The sequence below is a fragment of the Eretmochelys imbricata genome, chromosome 7 (assembly GCF_965152235.1).
Source record: "Eretmochelys imbricata isolate rEreImb1 chromosome 7, rEreImb1.hap1, whole genome shotgun sequence".
Classification (NCBI taxonomy): Eukaryota; Metazoa; Chordata; order Testudines; family Cheloniidae; genus Eretmochelys; species Eretmochelys imbricata.
The window spans coordinates 75,582,677-75,598,641 of NC_135578.1; the positions used below are offsets into that span (position 1 = coordinate 75,582,677).

At 40.2% G+C, this 15,965-nt stretch overlaps 1 protein-coding gene across 1 annotated transcript in view; it reads left to right on the forward strand.

The window, feature by feature from the left end:
* The first annotated feature begins 2,347 nt into the window (after window positions 1-2,347).
* The window catches only part of BICC1 (BicC family RNA binding protein 1), a 228,813-nt gene continuing 215,195 nt past the window's right edge, over window positions 2,348-15,965 (forward strand). The window contains exon 1 of the mRNA XM_077822492.1: window positions 2,348-2,546. Coding sequence (XP_077678618.1) covers window positions 2,348-2,546 — 199 coding nt within the window. The remainder of the gene's footprint in view (window positions 2,547-15,965) is intronic.

Here is a 15,965-nt window from a genome sequence, read left to right on the forward strand (position 1 = left end):
ATCATATCATTGAATCATAGATGTAAAAGACAGAAAAGTATTCTAAGTCATCCATTCTCTCCTCCTGCTGATATATAATGAATTGAGTCCACAATACACATTGTGGGAGGGCAGATACATCAGCTGAAGGCTTGTCAACATGGGAAATGTTTCCAGTTATACTACCATAATTATACCAATATAGTTAAATCTCTGTAGTTATACCAGTATAACTCCCTGTGTGGACACTTTTATTCTGGAATAAGAATGGCTTTTTTCCCATTTTGGTTAAACTGCTTCCAAAAAGACATAAACTAAATCAGTTTACCTATTACTGTTCTAACTTTTCCATGTAGACAAGCCCTGAGTATATTATTGTATAGCTTTTTTCCTTGATCTAGACGGCAATCAGTTGTGCCTTGAAGTCTGAGGATTGATAACTCTTATTTTTTTTTAATCCTAACTAGTGTAACCACAGATACATTCTTATGCATATAAATGCATATTATTTTACTGAACTTTGATAAGTTATTCTCTTAAAGAGATATGTTGAATTTAAAAATCCTGGGCCAGTTTCTTAGCTGGAGTTATGCTAATTTGCATCACCTGCTATGTCCCATGTGTTGTAAACAAACACTTTTCTTAACTTATATTACTACAAGTTAGAGTATCAAAAGTGAAAGGCATTTAAAAATTTAGTTTATGTCCCACTACTAATACTTTTTATTTACTTTTTGCGCTTCTCTCAGTTTCAACAATGAAAAATCAGTGAAGACAATTTCAGGGTGTTTGTTTGTTTGTTACACCTTCTGAATTGTTTGGGTTTTCAAAACTGCAAATGTAATGTAAGAACATTTTTTATGGAGCTTAGGTTTTAAAAGTTTAGATTGGGGGCCAATTTTAAAGTGACATCCCTTTAATTACGTTATTACTTAATTTTTGTATTTTGGAGCAGATTGAGATCAGGCAGTTGACCTTTTCACGGTTTATAATTTTATATCATCTTATTATACCTGCTCTTTTTCTTCTTTTTCCTAAAAGATATAGTCATATAAGCCCTGATCCTACAAACATTTTAAGTGTGTGCTTACTGTTTACGAAGCCTGTGGCCCCAATCCTGCAATCATTGTATTGACATATAGTCCCCACACCCTGTGCTTCTAATCCTATTCACTGACTTCTCTGGAGATATCCTATTTTTGCTTGCCCCTATGATAAGGCATCTCAGCAGGTGGGGATATAGAGTTCCTCTTTCCTAATAATGGAGTGTCTCCACTTTTGCTGGGATCCTCCTGCCCCTCCTCCTCAGATGAAGATCCCTTTGTAGCCCTGCCACAGGTGGCTCCCTCCAGGATGGGGATCCCTGTGCCCTCCTGATGGGGTATCTCCCCACTGAGATGGGAATCGTCCATACTCTCATTATGGGTTCTTTTCTCCCCCAACAGGGATCCCTCTATGTCCATTGTGGAGTGTCCACCTTAAGATAAGGATCCCCATGATGGAGTGCACCCAGGGTTGGGGATCTATCTGCCTTATGAGGGGGTGTCTTCCCTCCGGTTGGGGGTCCCCCTGCCCCAGGATGAAGTGTCTTCCCCTGGGGGGAGGCTCACTCTACTCTCCATGGTAGACTAACCACCCCAAGAGAATGGGGATCCCTCTGCCTCATGATGGGGTGTGTCTCCCATGCAGGATAAGGATCCCCCTGCTCTAATGATGGGGTTCTCCCTCTGGGATGGTGATCTCCCTGACCGGGATCCCCCACCCCATGAAGGGTGCCCCCCCAGGATAAGGATCTCTCTGCCTCAACGATGGGGTGTCTTCCCTGGGGTTGAAGATCCCGTGCTCCCATTATAGCGTGTTCCCCACGCCCCCCATGGTAATGGGGTCTCTCTGGGATGGGGATCTCCTGCCCCCGATGATGGGGTGACCCCCCGCGCTCCCAGGAGGCGCTGGGGCTCCCAGTGGCCAGTGCTGGGTGAGCCTCACCGCGATCCCGGCCCCGCGCCGCCAGGCTCACTCCACCCCCATGCCGGGGGGGTCTCCCTCCCCCGGGATCCCCTGCCCCCTCCCCCGGCACGGGGATATCCCCTGCCCCTCCCGGCGGGCCGCGGGCTGCCCAATGGAGGCGGAGGCGCTGTGCGGACTGCGGGCGGGGTGGGGGCGCCGCAGAGCCGTGGCCGGCCCGGGGACTGGCGCACTCGGCGGGGAGCCGGAGGCAGAGGCGGGCGCAGGCGGCGGCGCCGGGGCCGGGACTCTGGCAGGCAGCGGCTGGGATGAGGCGGGGGGGCGGCTGTGGGGGCAGATAGCGTCCCGCGGGGAAGCGGCCGAGTGGGGCTCGGAGCAGAGGCGGGGGCCGCCCGGCAGCGCCATGGCGGCGCAGTGCGACCCGCTGAGCGGCTACCTGCCGCAGCCGCTCTCCGACCCGGGCTCCAACAGCGAGCGGAGCGCCGACTCCCCGCTGCCCGGCTCCGAGGAGGACTCGGCCGGCCCGCGGCCCCTGCGCAGCCCCGAGTGGGGCGAGGAGCGATTCCGGGTGGACAGGAAGAAACTGGAGGCCATGCTGCAAGGTGAGCGGGGTGCGCGGGGGAGCCCGTGGGCCGGGGCCGGCGCTGGGGCCGCGGGAGGGGAGCGCTGTCTCCGGCTGCCGGGCTCGCGGGGCGAAGGGGCGGGGGCTGGCGGTGCTTGTGGCGCTGGGGGAGCCGCGTCCCCTCCACGGTCCCCCTGGCGAGCGGCGGCTGCTCTCTCCCCTGGCGGAGGGTGCCCAGCCGCTGTCCCGGGGCCTGCCCCTCTTGCTGGGAAGGGCTGCGTCCAGCTGTGGACTCGCCTCTGCCTCCGCAGGGCCCCCCAGGAGCCGGGGCACTTGCTGTTTGACCCCGGGGTGGGGGGCGTAGCGTGGCTGCTCCTGCTGGGCTGTTCCAGGTTCTGCGCTTCTCCTCCAAGCGGCCCCTCCGAGACCGCGTCAGGAACTGTCCCCAGAGAGAACACTTGAAATATCCTGGCGCTGACTCTTCCTCCCCACCCCCTCCCCGTTCCTGTTCCCTAGCCCTTCCAGTCCCAGATGTGGATCAACTCGCTGCTGTCTGCAGATGTCAGGGCTTGCAAACCGAGCTCCTCTTGGGGTGGGAAGGGATTCTTTCATAAAGCGGTGGAGGCTGAGCTCTGGTGTTTTCATCCGACCCTCTTGCAAAATTAATCTTGAGTTACCCTCAGTTCGTAAAAATCTCAGTTACTACTAATACAGGTGTCAACTTCTGCCCCTAACATCACTTCGCAGCTCTGTGGTTTCACCAGCAGCATCCTAACTGTAAACGCTATTAGCATCACTGGTATTGAAATAAAGCCTTGCTGCTCTACGGTGAAAACTGTAAAAGAGGTTGTAATAGGTTTCAAGGTAATCTTGAATTTCCTGGGCTACTGGAAATACTTTAAAAAAACAAAAACGAGCTTTAAGCTCATCTAAAGCATTTCAGATTTTTCAGGAATAGGACAGTGTTTTGCTACTTAGCAAAGTGAGCTTTCATAAAATGGAAGGGTTCAGAATTCCAAGAAAACATTCCATTTCTGGAATTTTTTTTGAATATCAGAGTCCTTTAAATAATGACTATATTCTAAGTCAATCTATATATTTTTCTAATATTTTTCTATTTTAGTAGGAGTATTGCAGTGTAGTTTTTTGAACTGGTATCCATACCATATCACTAAAATAATACATCTAATAGTAAAAAGAAAAGGAGTACTTGTGGCACCTTAGAGACTAACCAATTTATTTGAGCAATGTGTGTTTTTGGGTTAGGATTTGTTATACATTTGTCTGTATTGTTTCTTGTGATGAAATCTCTTGCGTTTTGTTCCACCATGTTTTGAATTATGTCACTCTCTGTGAAAGTTAAGTAAAAAGGTTTTGAAAAAGTATTAACATAAATAGGAAATATTGTTTTAAAGGTGGATGTAACACCAGGTAGGGTATCCTTCACAGTTGTGTAATTTATTTAGCTTTTCTAATACCTTTTACTCTATTCCAGTGAGAATGGAGCTGAGTTGCAAACTGTTACCTTTAAAATTTCAGTGAGGATAAAGCCTATTTGAATTGAATGAGAGTGATTATGGAACTTTTTAAAAGTGCCATTTTATTTTCTTAAATGTTTAGAATGACACATGATAGTTGATCTAGCTTTTTTTTTTTTTTTTTATGGAGAGGAGGAACTGGAGTACATTATTAGCATACATTTAGTATGGCCTCTACAAGCCACGTAATTTTATGGCCACTTATAATTGTGTGATGTATAAATACTGTATACTTGACTGCTAAGGCTGCATTTTTCAAAAATCATAACAGGAGACTGATAGCTGTTCATCATTTATGTATTATTTCACAAATGAAAATATTTGCTTTTGTGCATGAGAGCAGTCATTCTAAATCTGTAAACATAGTGCTTTTTATTACTTTCTGAATTACTTGGAGGTGCATTCAGTAATTTAAAGCAATGTTAGAAATTATCATCTGACAACAGGAAAACAAAATGGAAGAACAAAATCTGGTCCCATAATTCACATTCCCTGAATATGATAGTTTATAATCAATGTAATTGGAACTATGTAATTTCAAATAATTAATTGAAGTTGGAAAAATGGTAGAGATTGAGGATGAGATAAGGAAGAAATGAATTCCAAGTAAATGCATAATTTTTTTTATATGTTTTGGAGAAAACATTTTATTTTAGCTAGAGTTATGCCAGTAGTGAACCAAGTCCTAAAAATAAAAGGTGTGGGTTTTTTTGTTTTTGCTTTTTAAAGAATCTGTCAGCTAAAATTGTTCAGTTAATTTCCTGAAAATGTTTTACTCATCATGACTGTCACGGAACTTCTGTTTAAATTTCTTAAGACCAGTGGTGGTGGTCCGAAGCGGGGGGAGAGGATGCTAGATGAAGTAACTAGGTAAACTGGATTGTCTGCCCAAAAACTGTGGTATGACTGTCTGATTGTAATGTTTGGAATTTGTTTCAAATGAGATTCTCTCTCTTGGGGGTAGGTTAATCTTTAACCAGTTAATATTTTGTTACTAGTAGAGAAATCTCATTATGTAATAAAGAGTGCAGAGAAGCATACAGTTTTTTGTTGTAACTAACTGAATTAATTCTAAACTAACGCTCATCAAAGATGTCTTAAAACTAAATTTTGTAAATTGCACATAGACACTCAAAAGAGGAGGTATTCATGAAGAAAGGTCACAAGTTAAAAGTGCTATTGGAAAATTGAAGGTTTTCTTCACTTTTCCTCCACCAGTAAAATAAACTTCCATTACCTCATCCCACAGCCTGTGTCTTTCTACTGCCTGAGGTGGTAAGTGTGGGAGGGTAAAACAAACCTCATAGACAGAATCCAGACAGACTATATAGCTGTGTCATCCAGTGGTTAATGCATATGTATAACTTAAGAGAAAAAATTGTGATATTGTATGTTATTTCAGCCTAGGATGCACGTGCCATAGAGTGTTTAAATTGTATCCCCCCACACAGCAGTGTATTGAACAATAGTATTTTGAATTCACAGGAACAAGATTTTTTTAATGTAAAAACTCTGACTTCCATCATATTGAATTAATTTCCAGTAAATTGGTATTGTTGCAGGAAAAAAATAGACGACTTAGGAAATGGAATAAAGAGACAAGAATAATAAATTAGACTTTTTCCATCAGAGATGGAAGATTGGTAAAATTAAGTTTGTTGGAAAAATTCAGAAAAGATGCTATGGAATAAAGTTACATCTTAAATTGACAGTTCATACTCACAGCACTTCCACCGAAGTATCTCAAAGAGCTTTACAAACAGGAACAAAATCTCTTGACCCTGCTGGATGCTGCTATGCTCCTTTTATAGATGATTAAGTTAAACACAGACAGTGACTTTGCCATAGTGCCCCAGCAAGTCAACGGTAGAGCTGGGAATAATACCTAGAAATCTATGTTCACATGACTATGATCCAGCTTCTAGACAATATTGAATTGCCTTTATTTTTTTATTTTTTTTTGTATTGGAGATGACCATCCAGTGAAAGTATAAACTTTAACTTACCAGGGTTCCTAATGGTCTTTGGAACAGAACTACTCTAATGCCTTAGAAATACACCAATAGGAACATATTAAATAGCTCATATGGTCAGATTTCCTTTTTGTTATGTCCAGTGTTATTGCTTGGTACTCCTAATGATGATATACATTTAGTGAAACTCTATTTTGTATGCATACTTTACTATATACTCTATATAGCATAGTGTACAGATTTTTTATGTTGAAAATTTTTCAGTGTAGATCTGTGAACAAATCTCATTAGACAGATTATTTTTGCAGAAAGGAAGAAGGAGTCAAACACTATATCAATGATTCTTTCAGCAGTGGCATATTGGAAGAAAATCTTTCATAATACATTTGATGTTGCTGTTGTAAACTAAATCTTAGTGAACACTCAATTAAATTAATATTTTGGAATGATTTTCTTAATAATTTTTTTGTGCCTATCATCATAACAGCTGGGCACTACAAAAATTTACAGAAAGCTGTCCAAAAAGTGTAGTCTGAATAAGGCAGCAGCTGTGAATAGATCTACAGACAAGATGGCCTTAATATTAAACAAATAAATAAAAACAAAACTCAAACAAACCCCAACATACATTAATAGATTAGGTGTCTTACTCATTTTTTAATACGATGACCGGTCTAATGTGCTTTCTATGTCATACCTCAAAATAGGTTTTGAATGTTGTACATCTGTGCATGGTATATAGCAATGGTTCTTAACCTTTCCAGACCACTGTACCTCTTTCAGCAGTCTAATTTGTCTTGCGTTACCCCCAAGTTTCATCTTGCTTAAAAACTACTTGCTTACAAAATTAGACATAAAAATACAAAAGCGTCACAGCACACTGTTACTGAAAAATTGCTTACTTTCTCATTTTTACCATATAATTATAAAAAAAATCAATTGGAATATAAATATTATACTTACATTTCAGTGTATAATATCTAGAGCAGTATAAACAAGTCATTGTCTGTATGAAATTGTAGTTTGTACTGACTTCGCTAGTGCTTTTTATGTAGTCTGGCATAAAACGAGGCAAATATCTAGATGAGTTATTGTACCCCCTGCAAGACCTCTAAGTACCCCCAGGGGTACACATACCCCTGGTTGAGAACCATTGGTATATAGTATATACATATTTTGTATATTTATGATGTGTCTGACACTGTAGTATTACAGTAGTAAAAATTTACATTTTTAGAGAAGTATAGTAGGGAAATTCTGTAGATATCATAATGCTACTTATTTTTCCTTCTCCTCTCTTGCAGTATGGGAAAATATTAGAATGTGTCTCTGTCAAGACATCCCATTTACCACCTTCTTTAAAAAACAAAACGCAAGCAAGCAAGCAAAAATACCTAAACACACCAAAAACTAGACCCTCTCATGTTTAAGGTCTCACCTTTGTGCCACAGTCCTACTTGACGGAACTCCTTTTTGATCCAATAGATACTCACTTTTTAATATGCACCTTGTTGTCAACAGTGTTGCTGTTGAAACAGTTCAGATAGGCCACTGTTTGGTGCATTGCCTTGTACTCATGTACAGAAAAGGCAGAATACTGTAGCTTTGAACCCTGAAGCCCCTAGAAATTTGCCATTGGTCCCCTTGGGTTTGCTTGCAATAGAACACTGTGTTGAGGTAGAACGTGACTTGAGGTAGTTGAGGTTCTTTGAGTTGGTCCCCATGGCCAGTTAGTATAATGTTGAACATGACTTGTCCCTGTCTATGCTGATGATTCCCCAAGATTGTGGTCTATCTTGATTAATTTTCAAAAAGGCAATCCTTATTTGACTGTATACAGACTTTGTAAAAAGTAATTGATAAGGCATTATTGACTGACTTTTTAGGCATCGATGATAACATGTCATTCAGAATTAATATGAAATGTCTTTTCAGATCTCTCAAATAATTTTTGGTAATTTTGCATAGCTTTTTTTTCATTCTCCTCCCTCTTTCCAAACTCCCAATGGGCACAGTTTTTCTTCTTAGATCCTCTCATCTGATTGCTTATCCTCTGGCTGATTGGCAGAGTGTTTGTTGCCTGCAAGAATGAATGCTCACAAACTGGGAATACCTTTCTCCAGAGTAAATATCAGTCTTTTCTGACTGGGGTAAAGCAAAAACTTTAAGAGTGATGTAGGTCTAATATTTTCAACAGTTCATCTTAATAAAGTTGCTTCTAAGTTAGTGTCTAATGATCATATTTCTTTTGCATTTTGAATTAATATTTTACTGAAAATAAAATGCCTGAGACTGCTTTGTTCAGAATTTATGCTGGTGGATGATTGTGTCTGATATACTTCTGCAATAATTCAAACAAGGCCTGGTTATTCTGTATTTGATCATTTCCATATTTGTTTTTGATTCTCAAATTATCTTTCATGCAAAGCTTTCAGTAATTGGATAAGGAAAATACACTCTTTTCAGTAATTATACAAACAGGTATGAAAGTTTTCTTCTCATACTACCCACAGTCTTATAACAGAGTCTGGTTCTGATGCCAGGGTAATACTGAATTATCTGTTAATAAATTTTCCCTTTACCATTTTGATTTTATTTATTTTTTCTGTGATACTTTAAGTTTGGCTGTCTGGAATATTGAATGTCCAAGAGAACAAAGACTAAGACTACAAAAATCCCAGCAAAGCTGTGTTGGTGCTCAGCCCTTATGCTTTAATTCAGTGGTTCTCGAACTTTTTTTTTCACGGACCACTTGAAAATTGCTGAGGGTCTCGGCGGACCACTTAATGATCTTTCCAAATGCTGTTTGTACCATTAGCTAACTATTGTAAAGTGCTATATAAAAAAACCCTTAATAATAATAAACATTTTTTTGTTCTACAAATAAAAGCACGCAACTCATATTTTAATATCAGTAGTCTTACCTGTCTAATGTGATGGATGTGCCCTCTCTCCCCCACCGCAGCAGCCTCTGAGCTGGGGCTGGGAAGGAGGGGGGGTCTCTACCCTGCCACAGCAGCCGCAGAGCTGAGGCTGGGAAGGAGGGCCATCTCTCCCCGGCAGCCGCAGCCCTGGAGCTGGGGAAAGTTGCCTCTTTCTCTGGCTGCTGTAGCCCTGCACACCCCAAATTCCCACCACCCCCTTTTCTCACCCCACTGTCCTCTCCCATTACTTTCTATTTCCCCAAAGGCCACCACCTCACCTTATATGTGCGTCTTCTCCAAGGTCCAAACACCTTGTTAGTGGAGCCACACCTGCGCAACCACATGAATGGAGCTTGTGGACCACAGTTTGAGAACCTCTGCTTTAATACAGTCATGGTTTACAGCAGAAGAGTACTGATCCAAGACCTGAGTTTAGTATGTCGTGTGCTAGGTAGGTGCTTTGTTGGACAATCAAACTCGAATAGTGGGTGCCAGATTTTATAGGTCATAGTACTTGTAGAGCTGGCAAATTGTATAGTATCTATAAATGTATATTGTAAAAGCTGGATTTAAATTGTGCAATAAAAATGATTATTAAAAATTTCTTTTTAGTATTTTTCATTTGGAAATGAACTGTTTTAAGATAAGGTGCAAAGATGCTTCAGTGATTGGAAAAGATAGAAATTTATCACATAAACCAATGAGAATCTTAAGAAAAATGTATAATAATGATAGGTATCTGCTACCTAGAATATGCTGTATAAAGGAACATTTTTGCCATCCTTTAATATAAAGAAAGGTGTACTGTGTTAGTAATTTCAGTCATGGGCAGTTAGAATTTGACTGACTTAATGTTGTGACATTTGAAATGTCAAATATACAAGTGTTGAGGGCAGGGGTGCAGAGCAGAAGGCTCAATCTTCCCTGTAATAGTCTTTGCTAGTGAGAACCTCACACTGACTCATTAAGAAGAATCAAATTCAAGATACTATCTCTCTTTGTAGAGGCTTAAAAAGTTCTTCTACTAAAACTTCTCTCTCTTGTAGTTTTTACTTTCCAATGCATAAAAAGTTTTCTGGATAAAGACATAGTAGTGTGGTAACTGGAACCTTTCTAAAAGCATTTACTTTTGGTGTTAACATACATGTGGCCAAAAAGGTTTTAAATATTTTTCTAGCTTTCAAATCCCAAATGGGCTTACTAGATTTTTCTATAAAATAAAATAAAATATAAAATAAAATAATTTTTATATATCTATACCTATATCTATATGAAACGAGTTTTGGTGACTTGTAGTTTAAAAATGTTCTTGCATTCCTTAACAATTGTAATAATATCACTTTCTCTAGTTTCTCTGTTTTTTAAGTAGTACAACAGGCTATCATGGTTTGGCATGAATTGCTGAGTTAAGTATTGCTGGCTTGCACATTCCTTTTGGTTATATTATAATCTTTACCTCCATTGGAAAATATGCCCTGTTTTGAGTACTTATTTCAGGCTCTTTGGCTTTGTGCCTGTCTGCTGTTTAGCAATGAAACATACTTGTTCCTTATTTTCAGATCTTTGTGTAGTAGAATTATTTGTGAAGTGAGTCTTAACTATAGTGAAACATCCACTTTAAATGCTTGACCATAGAAAATAGTGATGGGCATGCTCTGTACCTCTAAATATCATATCTGAAATATTTTAATTTATTAAAAAATAGTTTCTAGCTCTCAATATGTGAGAGTCATAATTAATGTGCTGTCTAAAGTCTGAGTGTGTCGCATTCAGTTAATTGACGTAGTATCAGGAATGTGATTATATGTGTGATTAAATGTGCAAACTTAAAAGGTGGCTTCTTTGAGAAGTAGCCTTCCTTTTCAAAGTTTCCCACCTCCTGTGTGTAAGCCATGGAGTTATGAACATTTGTAGTGGACAAAACTACTAGATTGTGTTGAAACAGTTGAATGAGTTGAAAGGGGAGATGTATATTTATAAGTTTCATAGAACAGAATGAACTAGAATGCAGTAATTACTTTGATTTTGATCCCTATGTACAATTATTTTAGTGGGATAATGAACTTCTTACATGCAGTGTGACATCTGGATCAGGGCCCTTACAGGCCCTGGACCGAAAGTCCATTGAAATCAGCAGCAATCTTTACATTGACTTCAATGGGTTTTGGATTAGGCCCTTAAACACTTGGCTAGTTTCTTGAAGTCTGAAATATATTATATAAAAGTAGCATTCCTTCCATGTTAGGTCTGATAGTAATGCCCAGGTGTTAATTTTTCTAGTTTAGATCAAGATGACCATTTTACGTGGGGTTAATAAAATGACCAGATACAGTGCTGCATTGATTTGAATAACTGATTTATATGAAGTGGGTCTGATTTACCAATGATCTTGTTTTCATTTGGAAAGAATGTCAGTATAGAATGTTTTCCCCAATAATGTGTTCTAAAAACCCTTCTGTTTGGATTTTATACTGAGGCTTCGTTGGAATTGCAGGAGGTATTTTTTTGTAAAGGCAGAAGTAAGTAATCAACAGCAGTACCTTCTTTTATTTTAAACGTAACATGCTTATTCACTTGGCAATGGAGTATAGTGGAACTTCGACCTTAGACACCACTGTTCAACTTACAACAACAACAACAGGGGAATCTCTAAAAAGTGACTGTCATCATCACAGCTCTAGTGTGATAACACCTGCTTGCTGATGTGATCTTAATAGATCCCTAAATGCACAGGGAAGTGGCCATGATGGTAGCAGTAGTGCTGTGACTGTCACCTTTTTCATCCTTCCTGTGAAGGATCTGAGTATTCAGCCAGCATTGTGGTGCCAGATTGTCCAATAATGCTTATGTTAGGGTTGTCAACTTTTAAAAATAATCCTGGTGTGTGTGTCCGTGTGTATGTAGAAAGAGTCAGGCCTGGTGAGTAGGTCGCAAGGGAATGTAGAGGTGTCTATCTCTTAGTCAGTGTGGGAGGCTGGAGGTGGGTGAGTGGGATTGGATGTTGCTTACCTTAGAGTGCTCAAGTGAGGAATGGGATGTTGGGCTGGAAAAGAGAATCAGCTATGCGCTTTCGTGGCCCAATAGCAGCACTGCACACTCATGACCATGGTGCTCTTGGTCTCTGTGATGATAGCATCAGAGAACAGCTATTCCTACAGAAGATTTGTGAAAATAGATTGTGTATGTATAATGTATATTATCCAGTTTTCTATATGCTGAGTTGGTTCTCAAGTGGTACATACGATGTAAAATACTTGAAGTTGTTGGTTACATGTTTTAGAAATTGGTATGTGTACACATTAGATTTTTTTTTGGTTCTTGGACTTTTGCACACCAGGGCTCCTGGTTCCTGAGAATCTTGAAATACAGGTGCTTACATAATAGTTCCCCATGTCACTTCTGACTTGGGAAGTGGAGTGGATGAGCCTCTCACATCAGGTTTTTGGTCTCTTTTGTCCCATTGGATGGTCAGGAATTACTCCTTACCTGACAATGGAAGTGCCAGTGCAGATCATGGAAAAATCCCACTAATGCCTCTTAAGTGTGCACTTGGAGTGCAGGTGTATAATTGGCGCAGCTGAGGAGTGCATGCTTCATGGAGGAACTGGTACAATACTTAAAACAAAAATACCTCTTAAAATAAACTAGGTCATAACACTGAACTTGCTTAAGTTTGTGAATGTAAAAGGGGGTACATTTAAAATCATAAACTCAGGGTTTGCCAACTTTTAACGTGGAAAAATGTTTTATTAATTTAAAAATTTGAAAGTTCCTATATTAAACATAACTTTGCAATGCATGTGCAACCTGGCATTCTCTAGTCTTGTACATTTTATTTTTGTAGCTTGAGGTTTTAGAGGTAAGCAAGAAAAATGTTATGCATGTAGAGACTGTGCGGTGTTGCTGGGTTTAGCATTGATTTGGGATCACTACCTTTTGTATTTTCTAACTTTGATTTTAACCATGTTCAGTGGCCTAAGTTAGGTCTTAAATACTTGATGAGCTTGTAGGCAACAAGATCATAGTGCAAGTAAAAATTTCACTTCATAGCCTGAACCAATACTATAGGGTTGTCATATTACAGTACAGTATGAGAGTTGGTGCCTGTCCCCAGAGCAATTTGAAACATCTGCTAGGATCTTGCTGAGGACTTGGATTGTTTCTCCTACCTTAAAAATGCTGGTAAAATGTAAACCGTTAACTTCTTGCATTCTTTAAACATGGGTGTTGATATTTTTTGTGTCATTTCAAAGAGCAGCTTTTTAGCTTTGAAGTGATGTGTATCAACCTTGCAGTGAAATTTGGGAATATAGCGTACTAATTTTTATTGGAAATGCAGTCTAGCAAGGATAGGTTAGTGGCCTGGGAGTCAGAGCCAGCCAGGAAACCCAGGCATGCCACTGACTTGCTACGATATGATCTTGAGCAGGTCACTTCATCTCCCACCCTTTGTCTGTCTTGCGTGTTCAGGATGTCAGATCTTCTGGGTGAGGTTTCTCTTACCATGTGTCTGTGTTGTGCCTGGCACAATGTGGTCCTGATCTCTAGGTGCTGCTGTAATACAAATAAAAAGTTGAATGTATGATTACTGAAAAATGATTGGATTTGGTTGAAGATTTTTCTTTTGAAAAATAACCACTCAGCTGTGGATAGTAAGGTTTGCTATGCAAGATTCTCATACGTTTAAGAGAAAACCCTCTGTTCATTTAAGCAAATACCAAGCCTCAATTTCTCTCTTAGCTGTTTGCCTGCTGGGAACACGTGTAGACATAAGCTAACCATGAGCCTTCCATTTTCCTTTTGCTAAGCTTCTTTACAGATGAGGCCTTGGAGTCTTCATGAAGTCTCATTTCACTTTCCCATTAAGAGGATATGATAGAATATCTATAAGAATTGTGTTCTATGAAAAATACGTAATAATCAGCACACTTTCATTCGTCAGTAGGGCCCTCCCAAATTCGTGGCCGTGAAAAACACATCATGGACCATGAAATCTGGTCTCCCCCTGTGAAATCTGGTCTTTTGTGTGCTTTTACCCTATCCTATACAGATCTTACGGGGGAGACCAGTGTTTCTCGAATTGGGGGTCCTGACCTAAAAGGGAGTTGCAGGGGGGTCGCAAGGTTATTTTAGGGGGGTCACAGTATTGCCATGCTTACTACTAGGCTGCTTTCAGAGCTGGGTGGCTGGAGAGCGGCAGCTGTTGGCCGGGCACCCAGCTCTGAAGTCAGCGCCTCACCAGCAGCAGCGCAGAAGTAATAGTGGCAATACCATCTCATGCCACCCTTACTTCTGCCCTGCTGCCTTCAGAGCTGGGCGGCCGGAGAGCGGTGGCTGCTGACTGAGGGCCCAGCTCCACAAGCAACAGTACAGAACTAAGGGTGGCAATACTATCCCAGGCCATCCTTACTTCTGTGCTGCTGCTGGCGGCGGCTCTGCCTTCAGAACTGGGCTCGTGGCCAGCAGCCGCCGCTCTCCAGCTGCCCAGCTCTGAAGGCAGAGCCGCTGACAGCTGCAGTGCAGAAGTAAGCGTAGTCACTGTTCCCTCTAAGTTGCGCGCGCGTGCGCGCGCACAGAGATCCGAAACACCGCACACACAAAAATTTGCACAGAAGAAATTTTTTGCGCTCACGGCCTGTCAAAAATTAAAGGGAACATTGGCAGCAGACGGCAACACCCCCTACGATAACCTTGTGACCCCATCCCCACAACTTCTTTTTGGCTCAGGACTCCTACAGTTACAACACAGTGAAATTTCAGATTTAAATAACTGAAATCACAAAATTTATGATTTTTTAAAAATCCTATGACTGTGAAATTGACCAAAATGGACCATGAATTTGGTAGGGCCCTATTCATCAGATTACAATGTGTAGATGTTGAAGGCTCTGTTTCTAGTTCTGTTGATTTTTTTTTTTACAGTATTTTTCATCACAAATAGATTTGGTATGTGTGTGCTTCACATTTTTTTCTAAGTTGTTAGTGGGTATCTGTTGAAGTATGCCTTTAGTTGTACTGTAAAATGTATCATCCTGTGAAGCTAACCCTAATTTTTCCTTCATGACCATTATAAAGTTGGGGGGGGGAGTTTATTCTAAGTGCCAAAATGGATTGGAGCTTTTAAAAATAACTTCTTTGCTTTTTTTAAAATGATAGTGAAATGACTGGACTGATGGTATTAGGAAAAGTTCTTTTCCATTTTTAAAACATTTAAGTAAGTATTAATTTGAGTAAACATGTAAGCATAACAGCTAATTCTTTTACCATCCCTTAATTCCCCTTTATAAAAATTTGATCTATGCAATATTCAGTGGCAGGTTGAACTATCTGCTCTTCATAGCAACAAGGTGACTGGCAAAAGATGGCAAAAGGTACCCTTTTATGCTCATTTATGTTGCAGATTCTCTGTGCTGCCTGCTTGGTGGAGTAGGGAATCAGGGAACTGGATTCACCCTGGATTCAGCTGGTTAAATTTTGTCGTTGGAAGGTAGTGATGATTTTTACCTTTTTTTAATGAGGGCTTCAATTAACACTTGAAAAAACGAGGATTGTTTAAACATGTCATCTGAGATTAAAGGTGATTCTAGTACCTTTGAAATTGAGAAGTGTGCCAGATAGATCTGGCCTGAATTAGATAGCATTTGAGTAAGTGGGTACAGAGCACAAAATGAAATCAGTAAATAGAACTGGTTCTGAAACTCCTCTTTTAGTTTAAAATACCCTGTTTAGATGGACTGTAACAGAGTCCAATAAAATCTTTCAGAAATAATGAAACTGTCAAAGATCCAGGTTGGGCTACTTAATTTTTTGTCATGTTAGCTTTCTACTGTATAGAGATTTAGGGTTTATCTTTATTGTATACTGTATCTGTAGTGAAGTTTAAGATTGTTACTCCAAAGTTAATATTGATACATATTTCCATAATTTATTTTAAAAAAGACTTAATTGTCATATTCTTCTTCATAATTTAGAGTTGTGTTGCTTCAATATTGCTAAATATTTACATTTTTTAAATTGTGTTAAC